The sequence below is a fragment of the Spermophilus citellus genome, assembly GCF_964194105.1.
Source record: "Spermophilus citellus genome assembly, chromosome: 2".
Taxonomy (NCBI): Eukaryota; Metazoa; Chordata; class Mammalia; order Rodentia; family Sciuridae; genus Spermophilus; species Spermophilus citellus.
The window spans coordinates 135,101,837-135,123,877 of NC_138183.1; the positions used below are offsets into that span (position 1 = coordinate 135,101,837).

The 22,041-nt window shown below is 34.8% G+C and overlaps 1 protein-coding gene and 1 pseudogene across 2 annotated transcripts; one reads left to right on the forward strand and one right to left on the reverse strand.

Moving 5' to 3' along the window:
• Positions 1-14,223: 14,223 nt before the first annotated feature.
• On the forward strand, positions 14,224-15,159 carry LOC308632889 (olfactory receptor 8B12-like; the record flags this gene model as incomplete). Its single annotated transcript, XM_081265290.1, has 1 exon — positions 14,224-15,159. The coding sequence occupies one exon, from the start codon at positions 14,224-14,226 to the stop codon at positions 15,157-15,159; it is 936 nt and encodes a 311-aa protein (XP_081121416.1).
• Positions 15,160-20,243: 5,084 nt separating this feature from the next.
• On the reverse strand, positions 20,244-21,234 carry LOC308633050 (ras-related protein Rab-18-like; annotated as a pseudogene). The gene is made up of 3 exons: positions 21,064-21,234; positions 20,510-20,749; positions 20,244-20,444 (listed from the first exon to the last, which is right to left on the reverse strand). The product of its transcript is annotated as a ras-related protein Rab-18-like (transcript).
• Positions 21,235-22,041: the final 807 nt, after the last annotated feature.

Genomic DNA, 22,041 nt, shown 5'->3' on the forward strand with positions numbered 1-22,041 from the left:
GAGCCTCAGTATGGAGAAAAAGGAAGTGTTACTTAATAGACATAGAGTTTCAGTTTTGCAACATAAAGGAAATTTAGAGATATGTTATAAAACAGTGTGCATTAATGATCATTAGTATACCCTAAACTTTAAAAACAGTTAAGATAACAAATTTTATGTTACATATTGAACAATAAAAAGTCATTTTTTATTAATGTAATTTTCTCTCTCTGTATTTAGAAACCATGAATCTGGTTGGATCACAAGAATCTGGTTAAACAAAAGTTATAACATTTTATTGTGGGTTTTATAATATTCATAGATGCATTATATCTAACAACTATAACATAAAGAATGGGTGATATGGACCCATATGTTGCAAAATTTCTGCATTTTTTCATGTAATAGTATATTATTAATTATTAGCAGGATCTAGACTGTAATCAGGCAATTACTGTCCTTACTAATAATGCAAAGAAATATAGCTAAGAAAATCAATAGGTAAGTTAAAATCTATATTGTAATAAGTAAGTTTAAATAAAATCCAGCAAAATAAGCAGAGATTATAAAGAACAGAGGAAATAAGTAGAAAACAAAGTGGAAAAGCCAAACTCAAACTTATCAATAATTATATAAAATCTTAATGACAAAAAACTCCAATTAAGAAGAGATTGTTAGTGTCTTAAAAACAAATTAAACAAGAGCCAGCCATATGTTTCCTCCAAAGGACATATTTAGAATATAAAGACAGAAAGTTTGACATAAACTGATGAAGAAAAATATTCTATTCAAACAGTAAACTTAAAAAATCCAACGAGGTATAGAAAGAATAATATATCATGATAAAGTATTTCCCCCCTCAATGCATATCTGGTTTGATATCTAAATAGCAAAAATGTAATTCACCATACAAATAGAAGAGAGATTCAGAAGACAAAGTATTTGAAAAAAAAATCAATACTCTTTCATAATACAAACCGTTGGAAAGGGAATGTCCTTATTGGATTCAGAATATATAAAAAATGGGATAATTAGGCCTGGCATTACTAACTATCCAAACTATCCATGGCTCTTCCATGTCAGTAGATTGCCCAATGCACATGACCTTTCTCTCTGCTCTTCAAAGGAGTTCCGGAGGTGGGAGTAACTTGTTAGGAACTGAACAACCCTCATTTAACTTTTTTTGAAGAACATTCTATAGAATCTCTTTGATGTCTCCTGATATAAATAAAGCAGGTGCAGGTGCCATAGTCTAGAAGTTCAATCTGTCTGATTGGTTCCCCGACCCCCTCCCCTGCTTTTGAAACTACTTTCTGTGTTTTGTGTTTTTTTTAGCCATTCTATTTTTCTTAGCTTTTATTTCTCAGTGAATCCATTCCACCGAGGGGAGCCCCATTTCCACAGACACGGGAGAGAGAGAGCAATGAGTAAATATTTTCTTATTTGCACATGACATAGCCATATCTGTAGAAAATGTTAAAGAATCTGCAAACAAGTAACATGACTAATAAGCAAGTATATTTCACAAAGTCTCAGGATTTAAGGTCAATATACAAAAGATGAATTGTAGCTCTATATATTAACAATGAATAATTAGAAATACAAAAAATAATTCAAATTGCAATAGTGTAAAAAATATTAAGGAATAGGGTTGGGGTTGTGGCTCAGTGGTGGAGCATTTGCCTAGCACATGTGAGGCACTGGGTTCGATCCTCAGCACCACATAAACAAATAAATAAAATAAAGGTATTGTGTCCATCTATAACTTAAAAAATCATAAAAAATACTAAGGGATAAATTTACCAAAGGTGCTCAGGACTCTATGGACAAACATTGCAAAGGGGAACCAAAAAAGAATAAAGGTAGTGTCATATCACTTCCACGGACCAGAAAACCCACAATCATTCTGAAGGTGATCCTCCACAAATCAATCCATAGACTCAATGTGATCACAACTAAAATCCTAAGAGGCTTAAAAAAAGAGAAAATAACAATCCTATTTTGAAATTTACATCAAAGGCCTAATATAGTACAAAGATTATGAAGAGGAATAACAAATTTGGGGAACTGTTTTACTTGATTTCAAGATTTACTATAAAATTACAATAATCAAGGGGACACATTTAGATCAATGAAAAAGAAGAGCATCCAAAATTAGAAACTATTTTTGTGGTCAATTAATGTTGACAATGACACAAAGGTAACTCAGTGGGCAAAAAAATCCTGCTTTCCACAAATGGTGCTACAATAATTGGGCATTTATACGAAGGAAAATAAACCTCAGGCTGTAACAAGTTTTGTGAAAATGAACTTGAAATGAAATATTGTCCTAAATGTGAGAGGTAAAACTTTAAGATTTCCATGAAATTATAGAAGATATTCATTGTATCAGGTTAAACAAGAATTTCCCAGTCATAAATAATAAGAGGAAAAAAAGAGATAAATACACATCAAGATGATGATGATGGTGATGGTGATGATGATGGGAGAAGTCTCTTTAAGTTGCCCTGACTGGCCCATAACTGGCAACCCTCCTGCTCCAGCCTCCAAAGTCCCTTGGATTATGGGTGTGCATCGCAATGTCTAGCTTCCATGGATTACTGTGGCCACCCTTGTCTCTTAAATTAGGAGATTGGAGGATTTCCTTCAAGCTGACGTGATCAATTCAAGAGGAAAGAAGTCATTTTGTGGGATAAGAAGCCTCTAATTGTCAGCCCACTTGACCCACTGAGGAGTGAAGTCCTCTTGTTGACCTTAAGTCAGAGCACTCTCAGTATCCTACCCATTTAGAGTACCTTTCGGAAAAGAGCCAAGGATCTCTAGGCAGTGCAAAAAGACTAACATGAAAAAAGATTTTGATGAAACAATATTGTGAGGCAGTTGCTGTACCACATGGCTCCGTTTTTGTTGTGGGTCCCTCTAACTAACAGACTGCTGGAAAAAAGAAAAAGTCTGTTTCTAGGTTTTTTGATAGAAAAATTTTGGATATGATTATAATTTTAGCTGAACTTTCTCACATTTTTTGGGTCCTTTCTTTATTGTTCTTCAAAGTATATGCCTCAGAAAACTTTTTCAACTGTAGGTTACAAGTTGAAGTGGGCCATAGCAGCAACTTCCTGAAGCTGAACTTGGGAAAAATGACAGGGCCCTTAGCAGAAAGGGAAGTTCACAGCTATGAATTGGACCATTTGATCCAGGGTCCCTCCAAGTTTAGCCCCTGGAGGCAGACCTGTGTGGTGAGACAGGAAGACACCTGAGAGCATATGCTCTGCCAACGCATGTGCAAGAGACATGATATGCTGAGTGTGGGCCTGCAGAGCTATCAGGATGGAAACCCTGGACAGGCGGAGAGAGGTAATGAGCTTTAGGCAGCTCGCCCTGATCACAGGGTGTCTATAGTTCCAGCAGGACATGATTCTCTAAATAACTCTAGGATATGGGCCAGGACACTGGTAATTATAGGGATGCTTGGACTTAGCTGGTGATGGTGCCAGGCTGTGGCTTTTTGTTGCCCTCTTATTAATGAGGTGCAGTGGAGAGAGGGAGGTCTATGAGGCGAGGTCACCCATTTAATTGGTGTTGGATTTAGCTTGAATTTGCCAAATGCATTGAAGGCCTTCATTTTGTTGTTTGTGGTGGGACTGGAGGTTTAAGACTTGACTAGGATTATAACTATCATGATAGTATTTATGAGGGCTGGAATTGTGGCTCAGTGGTAGAGCGCATGCCTAGCGCATGGGTTTGATCCTCAGCACCACATAAAAATAAAATAAAGGTATTGTGTCTAACTATAACTAAATAAACAAAATATTAAAAAATAACAGTATTTATAATAGTTTTAACTCTCATTCCTTATTTATTCCCACAAATTGTACTACATTGTTTCATTTTGTACCGTGTCATATATCTTTTTATAAAATGTCTCAATAACATTATTAAAATTACTTTTGATATCCCAAAAATTCTTAGGAAAATTTAGAAAATGCATGAGCTCAGAGCAATAGAAAGATGAACTTTGAAATTTGGAGATTAAACATTTCTATAGGAGATACCAATATGCTTATTTTTGGTATGTGACTTTGGGAAAATTATATTTACTTTATTATCTGTAAAATGAGAAAATGAAAACATCTTTGGAGCTTTGTGACTCCAACTATCAAACTTTGGTCTACTTCTCAGATTGGAGATAAGAACTCCTTCATAAATTATCATAGAAACACACTGGTTCTCATACTTAACTGTTTCTTAATGGCTAATGGCAACTGTTAATGGTCTTTCATTATTTGTTTGCCATGGAACTTACTTAGAACTAACCAATTACTCTGTCTCTGAAGGTATCATTTTCAACAATAGAAATCAATGCACCTATGGCAGCATTTTTCCTCCACAGAGGCATATTCCTTGGTTGCTACCAATGAAATATTTAGCAACTGAGCATCTACTAGTGCCAGGAATAGTCCATGCCCAACTTATTAACAAGGGTGATGATCTCCTCTCCCTATAATGAGTTGAGTCAGTCTCTCATCCCCATCTCACTGTATTTTTTTTGAGAGAGAGAGAGAGAAAGAGATAATTTTTTAAATATTTATTTTTCAGTTTTCGGTGGACACAACATCTTTATTTTATGTGGTGCTGAGGATCGAACCCAGCGCCCCGCGCATGCCAGGCGAGCGCGTTACTGCTTGAGCCACATCCCCAGCCCTCACTGTATTTTTGAGTAGTCCACATTGTTACCACTTGATTTGGTTCAGGTCCTCTGAGAAGTAGATACCAACACAAGATCAGATGTGCCACCCGACAGGGGAAAATGAGGAGGAAGCTACGAGTGCCACCAGACTGGCAATGCTGATGCCAAGGATGTCAGAGAATTCTTAAGCCAAATTCCATGGGAAGAGTTTGCATGTGCCAGGAATAGACTTTCTTTACTATTTCCATTATTTTTAGTTATGGTCTGGGAGTAGCCTGTGGGAAGCCTGGCCTCAATGCAAATGTGGCAACTGATTTCAGATTGCAGTAGTAGTGGGGAATCAATTATTCATACTTGCTGGAGTAGTATATCTGAGAAGTACATTTGTATGATTACCATAAATACCTTAAATATAAAATATTCATATTTGTTTAATTTAAAAATCTTAAGAAGATAATTTGATTCAAAGCAAAAATATTAGAACTACCTATGGAATCTTATGACAGGGTGAAATAAAATATATAACAACAATGGCATAAAAGATGAATGGGAAATGGAAGTAAACCCTTGCAATTTTCTTCATATTATACATAAAATGTTAAACTATTTCAAGATAGATTCTGATAAGATAAAATTGCATATTCTCAATACCATTAGCAACCACTTATAATATAGACAGCAAATCAAGAGAAGAGATAAAGCAAAATACTAAAAGGTACTCAGATAATCTGAAGGAATTCAGGAAAAGAGGGGAAAAAAGTAACAAAGGTCAGATCAGACAGTATGAATAGGAAACAAATAGTAAGATCATAGGATTACCTAAATAATTACATTAAGTATAAATAGTCCAAATGTCAATTAAAAGAGAAAAAGTTACACTGGTAAAGAAAAGAATCAAACTCAACTATCTGCAATTTAAATGAGTCACACATTAAATATAAAGACAGATTTTTTTTTCTTAAAAATTATGGAAAACAGTATGGAAATTAAACTAAAAATAAAACTAGCATATGATCCAGCAATTCCACTACTGGGTATATATCCAAAGAAAATGAAATTATTATATCAAAGAGATACATGCACTCTCATGTTTATTACAGAACTTTCACAATAGCCAAGAGACAGAATTATCCAAGCTATCCATCAAATGACGAATAGATAAGGGAAATGTGGTACATATATACAATGGAATATTATTCAGCCATAAAAAGAATGAAATTCTGTGGTAACATAGATGGAATTGGAGGCCATTATATTAAGTGAGATAAGTTCAGGCACAGAAAAGCAAATATTGCTTTCACTAAAAAGTGAATCTCATAAAAGAACAGAGTGGAACAATGCTCTCACTGGAGACTGGGAAAGGCAGAGAGGAAGGGTGACAGAAAATAATTAAATAAGGATCCTAAAACACAAACATGAGGAACTAATTCTGTTCTTTTATAGTTTAGTGGGGTAACTATTGTCTACAACAATGTATGATATATTTAAAAATATCTAGAAGAGTAAGAAAGTTCCCAGTACACAAAAATTAATGAAGTTTGAGAAGATGGAAGTGGTAATTACCCTGATTTGATTATTACACATTGTATACATGTATAAAATTGTCATACTGTACATCATAAATATGTACAAATATTATGTCTGAACTTAAAAAATTAAAGTTAAAAAAGGATGGGGAAAGTCTTACTGTGTAAGAGTTAAGAAATATGGAATAACTATATTAATTTAAGACATATCAGACTTTAAGACTAGGAATATTAAGGAGGATCATAGGGATATTTCATAATAATTCAAGTATCATGTAATAAATGTACATAGTGATTCTACATGTACAATAATAACTATAATAATGTACAATAATAACCATCTAATAACTGAACTTCAAACATTAAGGCAAATATTGAAAGAACTGAAAGGAGATATAGAAAACTATGGTTCAGATTGGAGATGTCACCATTCCTCTTTCATTAATTGATAGAATACATAGAAAATCATTATGGACATAGAAGATGATACTGTCAACTTAGGTGAACAAAGTGACATTTGTAGAACATCTCACAACAATAGAGGACAGATTTTTTTTAAGTGAACATGGAAAAATTCATCAAAATAGACCATATGCTGGAACATTAAACAAGTTTCAATAAATTCGAAAGTACTGAAACATACAAAATATGTTCTTTTACGACTGTAGAATTAAATTAAAAACTAAGAACAGATCTCTGCAAAATCTCCACATACTTGAAAACTAAATGACACACTTCTGAATACCCACTGTAGACAAGAAACTACAAAGGGATTTAGAAAATATTTCGGAAGTAAATAAAAAGAAAAACAATGTTGTTCATTGTATGATTCTGTAGTTAAATATATGATGTTAAGTGCATATGTATTATAGAATAAAAGTCTAAAGTCAATAACCAATAATTCTCACCCTAAAAATCTAAAAATAGAAGATCAACTGAACCCAAAGTAAACAGGAAGAGAGAAATGATAAAGATGGAAGTATAAATTAATGAAATAGAAGATCAACAACTAATAGAGAAAAGTTAATGAAAATAATATGGAGACCTTTTAAGAGATCAAAAAATTGATTGAAGTCTAGCAAGGCTGATCAAAAAAAGATCTAAAACAAAAAGTAATAATATGAACAATGAAAAAGGGTTAAGCAATAAAGGTCCTATAGACATTTAAAAAATAAAGAAATATTATGAATAACTTTATGCTGATAAAGGTGACAGCTCCTAAGATTCTACTTGCAGGCCAAGTAGAGGGAGGGAGCTGACCTTCCACAGGTGTAGCACATTCGCTGCCCAGTGTGTAGCCTTCACAGGCTTAATCCTTGAGAGTAGTCACACCTGCCTGTAGAATTTCCTGGCTTGCTTCTGCTGGTCATGTGAGTTACCAGATTCAAAGGTGAATTTTTCTTTCACCCACCTCCTTAAGATACAGTGCTCCTGCAGCTTGAGTCTGGAGCCACAGAACATTGGAAGCTCAGCCTTCCTCTAGTCCACCATCTTAAATTTCCCCTACTTTTTTTTCTTCTCACCTGTGTTGTTGCATTTTTAACAACAATGTATTGATTTTAAAACTAGAGAAACCTCACTTGAGGGGGAAAACTAAAAAGACTAAAAACAAAAACAAAACATTGACATCTTAGAGAAACTGGAAAAATTTTTTAAATATTCAAATTAATAAAAGTTACAAAAGAAATAGAAACTCTACATAGTCCTTAATCTATTGAAGAAATGGAATTTGTTCTAAACTTCTTCAAATTTCTTCATTGTTGAATTCTTTCAAACATTTCATGCAAAAATATACAAAAAGTGATATGAAAGAAGATACTCAAGTGCAACTGTACAATCTATTCAAAATCACTTTTCATTCTTCTTATTTCTCTTGAGTGTATAGCTATATTACTCTTGAAATTATCATTATCATTATTATTATTATTAGCGGGGAAGGGAGAAGCTTCTGTGAATTTTATGGATTTAAGAAGTATTTACTAAAGTCAGATTTTTATACCCTGAACATATATGCAAATGTGGTATCCTTGGCTTTCAGATATAAATCTCAGCCATGTCTGATGATTTCCCCAAATTCACCCAGCTAATGAATTAATGAGTTGGAATTTGATTCCTGGTCATTTGTCTTCAAATCTTGCTCTGAGCATTTGCACTTGGCTTTTCTGACATTTCTGTATGTTCATTTTCTTACTCTCATTTTTGGAAAGCTTTAATCATTGGCTCTTTTATCTTTTAATATTTCTGTTTGGAACAATCCATGATTCTTTTGTGATCACTTATGTTTATCTGATGCCATGATTTGCATATTGACCCCTTTTGTTCAAATCTCTGATTCTCCATGAACTATTCTTATGTATCACTTCCTTTTAAAGGTTTTGGATACCATTTCATAATCTAGACTTAAATCCAGCACCCTACTTTTTTGTTTATTTCTGCCATCTACTCATGATTCCCTGGACCAGAATTTTATTCAGATTTGATTTGCACTTCTTTCTTCTCTTTATCCTCCAAATCATAGAGACATTAATCCTTTTCCTTTCATATTCTCTCTTGACAGTGTTTTTGCTTAACTATTTTACTACTTGTAAAACCTTAGCTATCTTCCTTCCTTTACCCTTCCCCTATTTAGTGGATTCTGCATGCCACTCTGTCTAAAATAGTCCTTTCATCTGAAAGCACAGATTAATAACAATAACCTATTACTTAAAAAAATTTTTTAGATATTGGTGGACCTTTATTTTCTTCATTCATTTATATTTGGTGCTAAGAATCAAACCCAGTGCCTCACACTTGCTAGGCAAGTGCTCTACCACTGAGCCACAACCCCAGGCCCCCCAAACCTAATGCTTTTTGTAACTTCTATGTTGTATATTGTATGCAATAGAAACTAACATTTATGATTATTCACATTTTAAAATTAGCAATTTAAAGTTCAAGATAGGTTAAGCTCTGCAATAAAAAAGCAGGAAGTTGGCAAATGTCTGTTTTGGGGACAAAGAAGATATGTTAACCTTTGTATTTGTTGAGTTCAGGGTGATGTTATGCTTTGGAGCTGAGATGTTCTTCCAGAGCTTATGTATTGAAGCCTTGATTCCCAATGCAGCTGCAGTTCAGAGGTTGGGCCTCTGGGAAGTGACTGGATAATATTGGCTCTGACTTCTTCAATTGAATAATCTAATGGATTAATGAGATAATAGAAGGTGGCGGAACTTCAGGAGGTATGGCCTCCCTGGAGGAAATAAGCCACAGGAGATGTGTCCTTGAAAGGTATATCTTGTCCCAAGTCCCTTCCTCACTCTTTCTTCTGAGATGCCATGAGGTGAGCAGCTTTGCTCTACCATGTATTCTCTACCATGTTCTGCCTCACTACAGGACCATGAACACAAAGACAAGTGAATATGGACTGAAACTTCTGAAACCATGAGCCAAAATAAATCAATCTTTCTTTTAAGTTGTTCATCTTAGATATTTTGTCACAGTGATACATAGGTGACTAATACAGGTGACAATAGGGCATCATACTGAAACATTTTCATAGACAGGTCATACTTATAGGACAAGGAATTAACAGAAAGATAAGTACAAATTTAGGAATAAAAAATACAGAGAAAGTTTTTCAAGTCATGTGATAAGATCTCCAAAAATATAAGGAAGAAAAGAACTGAACTCTGAGAATTTTGAAACACAAAGTGAGTAAAATTGAAAAGAAGATTGATGGGACATGTCTATATTAGACTGTAAACCCCTTTAGGAAGCCAACCATATCTTCTGAATCCCTTTATTAATATTTTATTATGCTAAATATACGTGTTAAAACTGCAGTGCATCTGCCTGTAATCCCAGCCACTTCAGAGGCTGATGCAGGACAACAGCAAGTTCAAAGCCAGCTTCAGCAAAAGTGAGGTGCTAAGTAACTCAGTGAGACCCTGACTCCAAATAAAATACAAAAAAAAAAAACAACCCCCCCCCCAAAACAGGGCTGGGAATGTGGATCAGTGGCCAAGTGCCCCTGAGTTCAATCTTTAGTACACACCGCCAAAAAATTTCATTAAATTTTATAATGCCTATTGCATGACTTTTATTTATTTGTTTATTTTTGCGTGCTGGGGATTGAATCCAGGGCCTTATGCATGTGAGGCAAGCACTCTACCAACTGAGCTATGTCCCCTAGCCAATGACTTCTTATAGAAGGATTTAATTTTATGCCCCTCCTTAGAGTCTTACTGAAGTGATTTCATCCATTCTTTTTTTTTTTTTTAGCAGTGATGAGAATTGAACCCAGGGCCTTTGCATGATGGGTAAGTACTCAACCACTCAGTAAAGTCTTTCCAAATGCTCAGCTTTATGCTCAGCTAAACTCATTCCAAATGAGGACATTTAAGCTACTATCTTTTCTCTCTGAAAAGGGTGTCTGACTCTTTTTATTGAAAATGTGGCTTGTTCTTGGATTTTTCTTCTGTGGAACCGAGGATATTTGCCTTCAGCACCACCTAAATGTCATTTGATGGCATACCAGACATTTGGGGGTTAAAGTACACACCATATGTACAAAAACACTGTATCATACATACCCATGGGTATGTTATAATACATAGTTCACACATATTTTAATGTTAGCAATAAATAGAATGAGAAAGCGATATCACAGAGATTCAAATTTTAGGAAAAGAAACATTCTGCATCCAATGTAACTTAATAAGCAATATTTTTTCTTTGCTTGCCTCTGCTTGTATTGGAGCAATTCAACAGTAAAAAGGTTTATAGGCGCCTTGATTCACTTGAAATAAAACCCTGATGCATTGAAAATGAAGTTCCCATGGAAACCATTTCTGAAGTGATAAAAGCTGCAAAATAACTTTTTCTCTAGTGTTTCATCATGTATATAACAACCATGTAAAGCTTCTAGAGGCAAGTGAACTTTTAATAAGCCCCCAAGGTTTTCTTTGCCTGTGAGTCTCAAGGAAAGATTGTCTTATGGGGCTTAATTTTTTGATAATGGCTTGTTTTTCTCTATTTCCTAAGTATGTGTAGTGGGATTGAGAATAGAGATTGGAATTCATTAGAGTTCCACTGGGGTGTGGACAGTTCTAAGTGTAAGTTGGCCAAGGAGACACCATTATTGTTGAGACTGAGCTGAGAGTGAATAAGAGTAAGTCCTCATTATTGTATGTACATGTATTAAAAAATACACATGCCAAAATACATGCAATGATTTTAGGTGGACTTGTCTGGAAGAAGATGGACCTCCTTCTTTGTGTTAGAATTTTGTAATTTCTCCAAGTGGACTTTAGCTCTTAATTCTGACCAAAATATGTACATACCATTTGCTATCTGAGGCTGTGATTCTCCCAAATAGACATTTTTTTCTTGGTTGGGAAATCTGTCATCCTTCATATATAAAAGTCCTGATAAGGAACATAGAATGCAAATTGCTACACAAAGCTTTATCAGTCTTAGTCAACTTACATGGTGTGACTTGTGATTCTATAAATTCTCAGTCTCTTGCTCCCTATCCTTTTCCTACATTCAGAGTCTCTCCTTCAGAGCCAGTAATTAGAGTTAATCTATTTTATTTAAAGTGCAGGATAAAAATGTAATGTCTTGAACAGATCTTGTGTTAACCCATGAATGCTTGATGTCTTAGTAGAATAACGGATCTTACGAAGCAATGCTTTTTAAGTCTCTTTCAAGTCGTTGCTCAATTGTCAGATTAATTCTATTTAAAATAGAAATCTGTATCCCTGTTTTTCAATCCCTCTTCCTTTCTTTCCTTTTCTTCTCATGTGTTTCATGTTTAACTTCTTTCTTCCACTTGAATGAAAGCTCCATGAGGGCAGATTTTTTTTCCCCATTGAAGACGCAAAGACCTAGAAAAGTTTTGGTGCCACAGCAGATGTGCAATAGGTATTTGTTGAAGGAACATCATTCTTGATTAATGTCTTTTGCTCATTCCTCATCATTTGACATACTTGCTATAGGGTTCAATTCCTGGACTTCAGACAGTTTTAAAAACATTTTATTTGTTCTAATTAGTTATGCATGACAGTAGAATGCATTTTGACACATCATACATAAATGGAGTATATAACTTCTCATCTTCTGATTGTGCATGATGTAGAGTTACACAGGTCATGTAATCATATATGAACATAGGATAATAATGTCAGGTTCATTCTTCACCATTCCTATCCCCACACCTCTCCCCTCCCTTCAGTCCTTTCTGTCTAGCTGGACTCCAGATGTTGACAAAGGTTGATACAGTTACCTAGCAAGTATTTGCTTTTAATCACCAACGTGAAATTGCATGAGTAGGCAGTGGGGGGGAATAAAAGTTTCCTTTTTTTTGAATTTGGAGAAGAATTCTTTGATGTGAGTGAAATAATGAATTTTGACCCTTCCTGCCTCTAACACTTTTCATCTTCCTTTAAAAATCACTTGTTTTTATCTATCACGAGTCTCACAGTTCCTTGTAAGTAAACGTGTTGGTTTAGACAATTTGTTTTCACTCATAGGGAGGTAGTGTCGCTAAAGATTAAGACCATGAGCACTGGCATTAGAAGGACCAGGGCTTATTCAGAATTCTGAATCTATTAGCTGTATGCACATTTCACTGAAAAAATAATTTAAAAAATTGATGGCATAGTATGTATTTATCTAATACAACATGATATATATGATATATATTATATATGTATGTATATATGAAGTATATATGCATTGTGAAATAATTAAATCTAGCTAGTTGACAAATGCATTACCTCACATACTTACCATTTTTGTAGTGAAAGCACTTAACATATTTTAAAACTTTTTCATGTTTCAAGAATAAAATGTATTGTCAATAGCTATAGTTACCTTGCTGTGCAATAGACATCTTGCATGCTTCTTATTTCAGAAGTGAAGATTAACAGATAAAATTGTGAAATTGTTGTGAGTAGTAAATGTGGTAAAATTATTTGTATACTTTTATTAGATATTGGTGTACATATAAGGGTATCCATAACACAGTGTTTGGTACACAGTAAGTTTTCAATACAAGCTAGTGAGAATTGTTTTTCCCATAGTGTTTTGTTGTTCTTCATTATACTTAAAAAGTATAATGAAGGGGGCTGGGGATGTGGCTCAAGTGGTAACGCGCTCCCTGGCATGCACGGGGCGCTGGGTTTGATCCTCAGCACCATATAAAAATAAAAGATGTTGTGTCCACTGAAAACTGAAAAATAAACATTAAAAAAATTCTCTCTCTCTCTCTTTAAAAAAGTATAATGAAGGAAAGAACAGGTCATTAAAAGTCAGGTGAAGCATTATCAAGGGTGTGAATGAACATTTTTTTTTCTTTTCTGGGGAGGGTAGACTCTGGGGCGATGGTCCTATGGGAGCTTCTTTAACTAGCTTACTGAGATCTTTGATCCAGAATAAAACTCTTTAGTCTCCTGTCATCCATAGTGTTCATAAAGGCTGTTGTCCCTTCCCTGGAAGCTGGACAGAAGCCTCAGGACAAAGGCAAAACCAGAGTGCATGTTCTTCATCTCAGCAAGAGAAACAAGATAAACTAGAGGTTTTAATCCTTAGAGTGGAGAAGTGGAAGTATTGAGACCTGAGCTCCACATTGTCACCCTTTCTGCACAGGACCATTTGTATCTTCATGAAGGAGATGAATGGGAGACAGTAGAGAGCAGCAGTGTGGCTCCAAGCGGAAAGGGGTGAGTTCCTCTTGACCGCTGTATTCTGCAGTAGAGGCTCAAAGCACAGGAGTCTGATGGCTGGAGTTGACCTGCTGCTGCAACTCAGTAGCATTGGGACTTAGTGCAAGTCACTCAGGTCTCCCTTTACATCATCTGTAAAATTAGGACAGGTATAATGCCACCCAGCATTTAGAAGTGTGCCTATTCCATAGTTAGTGTTCAGTAAGTATTTCTTTTCCCTCCACCCCTTTCATTTCCATGAACTTCCATCGTGTGTAGATTCTCTCTCTATATCTCTCTCTCAGTGACTTGCTTCTTTTCCTCTCACAGACCCTCCTAGAGGAGCATGGCTACAGAGAACTCCTCTTCTGTGACAGAGTTCATCCTTGCAGGCTTAACGGACCAGCCAGGACTCCGGATCCCCCTCTTCTTCCTGTTTCTCGGTTTCTATGTGGTCACTGTAGTGGGGAACTTGGGCTTGATAATGTTGATTGGGCTGGATTCCCACCTTCATATTCCCATGTACTTTTTCCTCCTCAACTTGTCTTTTATTGATTTCAGTTACTCCACCACCCTCACTCCTAAAATGCTGGTAGGTTTTGTCTCAAAGAAGAACACCATTTCCTATGCAGGGTGCATGACTCAATTTTTTTTCTTCTGCTTCTTTGTATTTTCTGAATCCTACATCTTATCAGCCATGGCATACGACCGTTATGTTGCCATCTGTAAACCATTGCTGTACACGGTCACCATGTCTCCCCAGATGTGTTTATTCCTTTTGTGGGGTGTTTATGGGATGGGAGTTTTTGGGGCTGTGGCCCACATGGTAAACTTAATGTTTATAACCTTTTGTTCAGACAACCTTATCAATCACTATATGTGTGATATCATACCACTCCTTGAGCTGTCCTGCAATAGCTCCTACGTACATTTGCTAGTGGTCTTCATTGTTGTGACCATTGGCATCGGGGTGCCCATTGTTACCATTTTTATATCTTACGGTTTTATTCTTTCCAGCATTTTCCACATTAGCTCCATTGAGGGCAGGTCAAAAGCATTTAGTACCTGCAGTTCCCATATTATTGTGGTATCTCTTTTCTTTGGGTCAGGAGCTTTTATGTACCTCAAACCACCTTCCATTCTGCCTCTGGATCAGGGAAAGGTGTCCTCCATTTTCTACACTGCTGTGGTACCCATGTTCAATCCATTAATCTATAGCTTGAGGAATAAGGATGTCAAAATTGCCCTGAAGAAAACCCTGAGCAGAAAAATCTTCTCTTGAAAGGGTTTGGGAAAGATGTTCGAAAATTTTATCATAGTAATTCTTTATCCAGTGAAAGAAACAATCTGGTGTTTTCTGCCCTCTACTTAGAGGAAACTTAAATCCTGTTCTTAGGCACAATAAATGTGCCTTCAATGATTTACCCACCCAACTATTCTGATCACTCTGTTTTACAAGAATAATTTTTTTGCAATCATAGAGCAATTAATCTCTACTGTGCCTAAGAAGTCATTTAATACAGCCTCTTCCTATAGCACATCACACATAGAGAATTCAGAAGTATTTTGTATTGTCCATGGACACACCTGTCTTTCTGCCAGAACTGGGACTGAAATCCATGCCTTGAATCTTAATCCAAATTCACTCTATTTTCCTGAAGCTCTGATTTCCTATTTTATCTTTCTCATGACCAATTTCAGTTAAAAAGTTGCTGTGGGCTTTTAAAGTAATCTAATTCTTTCCCCAGTGATGCAGTACAACTTTTCATGGATTAATTTTTGGAATATAATTTTTGAAAGAGTGTTGGAGGTGAAAAATTTGGCTGATTTGGTCTTGGCAAAAAATGTATGTTTTAAAATTTAGGGTGTGTGTGAATAGGGATCATGTTAGGTTTCAGGTGGAATCAAGCATCCACACTTACTGAGATGATCTGCAGAGTCCTATGGTCTCTGATTATTTCATTAGATCTCCTAAGGAAGAGGTAGGCAGATTTACATTACTGAAAGATATTAGATACAAATTTCATTCATTATCTCTAGACTATGGAGATAGAATGTGCAGCCTCACTTCAAGGCTCTGCATATGATAGCTTAGTAATAGAAAGATTTGAATGTAAGTGAGCCAGTTGAGTCATAGGAACAAATTAGTTATTAGGAGAGACAAGGAAACATTATATTTTGAAGCAATGCATATATCTGTGATCTTCTTTTTAAAATATTTTATTTAGTTGTAGATGGACACAATTCCTTCCTTCCTTCCTTCCTTCCTTCCTTCCTTCCTTCCTTCCTTCCTTCCTTCCTTCCTTCCTTCCTTCCTTTCTTGTGCTGAGGATAGAACTCAGTGCTTCACATGTGCTAGGCAAGCGTTCTACCACTGAGTTACAGCCCCAGCCCCACATCTGTGATCTTCTAATAGCAGGACATAAAGGAAAAAGATGGTCTTAGCACAGGTCACATATTCACAGCATGGGGTAAATGGAGATACCGTTTAATAAAATCTGAAGGACATTTTTTTTTTTTTGGTCTGGACACATTATTAGTAATAACAATTCTTTTTGAAAAAATGATGTGAAGATATTCGGACTTTTCTTAGTAAAGTTCCCTTCTATTAGAAAAAAGGAAAGTTTGTATAAGTTGGACAAAAGTTTAGTTTTTTTTTTCCTTTGGAATCATTCTGTTCAATCAGGAGGTAATAAAAGGAATGAAAGTTTAAAAGAGAATTGTGCTTTCATTAATGGGGTAGAACATTTATAGATTGAGGATGTGATAGGGAGTGTGGGGAATCAGTACAATGTAGGCAAATGGAAAAACACTGCATTGAAGTGTTTTAAATTGAAATAAGAAACAATAAAGTGTGCAAGTATTAAATATTCAATGAACTTTTCTTATTTGAAATGAGTTGAGTTATATACCACCACCTAGACCAAGGTGGGTCATTTAAGAATGATAATTTTCATTTAAGTATGTTCATGCCTATTCTTGCCCCGTAAATACTACTTCTTACCCTCTTCCTGGAAATATCTACTATATTTACTTTTATCATCACGGATACATTTGGTCATTCTTGAATTTCCTATAAATGTTAAGTAGCACATACTCCTCTCTCCCTTCTCATTATTATTATTATTTTGCATTTTTGGAATCCAAGACCTTGCTCATACAAAGCATATGCTCTACCACTTAGCTACACCCCCAGGCCAACACGCTTACTTTAGTGCTTGGCTTCTTTTACTCAATGTAGAGTGTCATGTGTGGTTAATCTGTAGCATTGTACTTAGTTATTGCTGCTTAGTATGTGTTCTTTTGTATGAGTGTATAGCAATGTACTTATCAATTATTTTCTTAATAGACATTCATTTGGTTTGTTTTTAGCTTCTGCATTTATTAATAAGGTTGGTATGAAAATTCTTGAAAATGAACATCTTTTGGAATATATACTTATTTCTCTTGGATATATACCTAGAGGTGAATTTATGGGGTCATAGGACAAGCATTTATTTGGCTTCTAAATACTACCAAATAGCCAGGTGTGATGCTGTTTGCCTGATAATCTTAGTGACTCAGGAGGTGGAGGCAGGAGAATCACAAGTTCGAGGTCAACCTCAGTGACTTAGCAACTTAGCAGGGGTCTCAGGAACTTGTCAAGATGCTGTTTAAAAATAAAAAATAAAAAGTAAAGTGGTTTAATCCCACTATAGAAAAAAAATCAGCTAAATAATAACGTTGGGACTGGGGCTATAGCTCAGTGGCAGAACACTTGCCTAGCGTGTGGGAGGCACTGGGTTTGATCTTCAGCATGGCATACAAATAAAATAAAGGCATGCTGTCCATACACAACTACAAAAAAAATTAAAAAAAATAATAACGCTGGACACTTCTTATGTTTATTAGCTATCTGGGTATTATCTTTTTTATATGTCAGTTCAATTTTTGCCTACTTAAAAATAATGTTAGGTTTTTTTTTTAATTGAGTTTAAAAAATATAATCTGGGTCTGAGTCCTTTGCTTGTTCATTCACATGACTGTTCTTGATGTCTTAGTTAGAAATGTTTTCATTTTAATAAAGTCAGTATATCAACTTTTGTTTTTATTGTTTTTGCTTTGTCCTGTTTAATTTTTTACTACCAGAAATTTGAAACAAGATTCTCATGTTTTCCTTTGAAAGCTTTGTGTTTTATTTTTCTGTGAGGTTTAAAAAAATTTTTGGTAAATTTCAAATCAGTTATCATATATGGTATGAGTTATTTTTATTTTTTTCATGACGGTATTACGATGTTTCAACATCATTTATTGAAAAGACTCCTCTTTAAAATTTATTGACTGTATTTACATGGTTGTACTTGGAAATCAGTGACAATACTGTAGAGGGACTGGCTGGAAAGGAGTTGACTTGGAGCCAAAGTGCTATATTTTACAAGTACAGTGGTGAATGGAAATGAGGACAGATATTCTTGTGTTGTTTTGTTATGAAAGTACACCTATTCTTAGGAATTTGATATCTTTTGTTCTATTTTAAATGGATATTTAAAATTCAGTTTTTAATTATTCATTACTAATATGTTTTAAATGTTGATTTTTTTTTAGGGAAAGCAGGCTATATTTATTCAAAAACTACAAAAGATTACAAAATAAATCTATCAAACAAAATTAATTTTTAAAGTTCTATATGAGTCACTTATATGTATGAAAATTCTGTTCAAATCTAAATAATAATCCATTTCACAGAAAGATTATTATGTCACTCAGGGAGTAAAAAGTAATACACAGAAAAGCTTTGTCAATACAGACTACATAAATATAGAAATCTAAAGTTTAATGTAACATGAACAAATCATAAGTACACAGTTCACTACTACCTTTTTCTAACATTATAGAAGTAAATGTTTTATACTTAGTGAAATTTACAGAACGTATATAACCTTTAATCCTAAATAGACTAACAAGTGTAAACCAAGTAGAAAGTGAGGTTTTCACATGTGAGAATGTATATTTCAGAAAGAACCCAACTTGAAGTAAATTCATTAACATATATTGCAAAGGTTCACGAAAATGTTTATCATTTATAATTGTACAGATTAAATTGCTAAAAATTAATATCAGAATCTTACTGTGGGGGATTGTAGTGACTTCCCTTAAAGGACATATTATTTGGGAGCTTAAAATAGCAGAGATCAATGTAAATTAAATAACATGGATGGAGAAAAATATACAATTTGTAATAACATGAGGTTAGAAAACTGAACATTGTAGAAAATATATATTAATATGCATAAGTTGGTTTTGATAAACTATTGGTTACTTGTTATAATAAATCATTAAGATTTTCATTAAATAGCATTTTCTCACACAGGTCAGAATTTGGAAGCAGTATGCCTTTCTCAAATTGTCATTTAGTATTTTTTTTCTTTCCTACCCCTCAAAGCACAGAAATAGGTTTTTGAATATCAGTAAGCTATTTATGGAGGTCACAAGATACAGATATTTATACATACTGCACAAGCTACACTGAGGTACCTGGACAAATGCTACCAACATGTATGAAAAAAGATGGTTTTAAAAGCGGTAAGTACTAAAGTAGTTACAATAAACACACTATTTATGTCCTTCTGAAACCCCAGTGAGGGAAACCTTATTGCCATTATACCAAATGCAATATAACAAAAAGCACTGCACAAAGGATTATGAATCCAATGTACATACCACAGGATCAAAAATCCAGTTAAACAACTGAGCTAATCAATTAAGTAAATTACAAAGTAATACCAAACTTCTTTAATGTATCAGTACTATTTTAGAAGCATCATCAGAACAAATAGAGATTTAATTATTAATTGGCCTGGGCTACATTCTGTACTGAAAATTTTGCTTAGTACTATAGGAGAATCTCAGACATCCTAGAAAAGCTGTGAAATAATGCTCTTTGTTATTCATCAAAGGAAATTTAATAGGTTTAATGATACTTGTATACTTCCCATTGATCTGAAGTTCTTTCTACATACCAAGCAATTCAGTAATTGACAGGAATATTAAGCAGAAAAGAAAAGAAAAAAGAAAAGAAAAAGAGAGAGTAAATCAAAAACAAAAATAAAAACAAAGCAGCAGACCCTATATTGACAGATGGATATTTTAAAAAATTACCTGATAAATATAAATCATAAAATCAAATGTACTCATAAAGGCACACTTATTTTGTGTTACATACAAAACTGTAGATTGCAAACTGTGCATGCATACCATAACATTTTACCTGGGAAAGCCGATGAGTAGGATTTCTTGCAAATATTTACTGCCATGATACAAAACAATTATGTGCAAATTGCAAGGTGCCTAAAATAGCAGTTAGCATTTATATATAGAAAGAGGTCACTATCTGATCAAATATTCAAGAAATGGAATTTCCCAGAGTTTATAACACAGAACAATAACCACCATGGCTTTTTTCCATGTGTGACAATTTGACTCCTTTATTCTGGTTCTCACTTTTCCATAGTCTAGGCGTCTGAATGATCTTTTCAACAAGTTCTTCAAAGGCACACTGTACATCATCACAGATTTTTGCAGTTGCCTCTAAATAACATGGAATGCTTTTGTGCAAATTTCAGGCCTTCATTTCTACCAACTTCACGATTTTTCTTATCAATTTTATTTCCAACTACCATGTTTACTATGTCATTTCTTGTACAGTAAGTTTCCAATTCATTTAACCAATTATCCAAATTAACAAAGGTGTCTCTTTTTGTGACATCATAAACTAATATAATACCCTGTGCACCTCTGTAATAGCTGGGAGTTAATGTTCTAAACCTCTCTTAACCAGCAGTATCCCATATTGCAAGTTTAGTCTTATTTCCATCCACTGAAATTGTTTTTGAAAGGACACTCACCAAGTCCACTCAAAGTCCAAGGACCACACCATACACCAGAATCTTATGCAAGGGATTTATTGTCATAGCATGGAGTAAACCAACAAGGAGGGCAGCAACATGTTGGCACTCACAGGCCAGCTTTACAGCCTGCAAGAGGAATTTCATAAGCACGCTTAGGGGTTGCGTCACGGGCTGGGGTGGGGTTGACCTTTTAGCAGGCACACGTTCTTATGGGGAGCTAAGCAGTATCGCCTCAGAATCTCTAGATAAAATGGCTCCGGAGCTGATGCAAATATTGATTTGATGCCGATATTTTTCACCTTAAAGTCATCACCTATTTTTACTACAAGTTTTGGATCAAAAGTATTATCTGTGAACCTCAAGGTCAGGCTGGACTTGCCCACCCCATACTCAACAATGATGAGGATCTTCAAAGTGGGCAACATGTCCTGGTCCATCCTGACCCTGCTCTGCTCTGAGCCCAGCTGGCCACCCGGGTCCACCTCTTAACCCTTCACTTGAAAGTTGATTTTTGTATATTGATTTTACATTCAGAAATTTGCTAATTTTATTTATTAATTCTGATTGTTACTAAAATTGACCAAAAAGGAAATAAAAATTATTACTATTGTTATTATTATTAATTTTTTTGTCAGTATATACATTCATGTTGAGGTAGGAGTTTAGGAACCTCAAGACAGTGAGGTAGGATATAAGAGAAAAAACCAGCTGGAGTACAAGACAGAGGGATGAGTCATCATGTCCCTGTTTACAATAAATTTTATTACCATGACAACTCCCACCTCTGAGAGCTTATTGCCTTGGCAACTCCCTCCACTGGCTCTGTATTCCAATTAGATGAAAATTTCTTCCAATGGTAACAAATGGAACGAGGTCTTCAATCAGGTCTGTGTGGAGAGGACCGAAGCACAGCTCAGCACATAGGTCAATACTCCTTTAGATATTAGGGAACTTGAGCCACCTTGGGTCCACTCTTCTTTACCTAGTGTTACTTTCACATTCACTTTCAATAAATCTGTGCTCTGTCTGTTACTTCTGTTTGTCTTCTTTAATTCTTTATTGGGTCTTCAAAAAGCTGGACTCCAACTGGACACCTCACCAGTATCAATGTCATATGCAAATAAAGACAGATTTGATTATTTCTTAATTATATTTCTTTATGTTTTATTTCTTCTTTTATTTTCCTCATTGCACTGTCAAAGACCCTGAAATAATTATAAATAGTGCTCTCCCTGTATTTTTATTTTTATATTTTGTACTGGGAATTGAACTCAAAG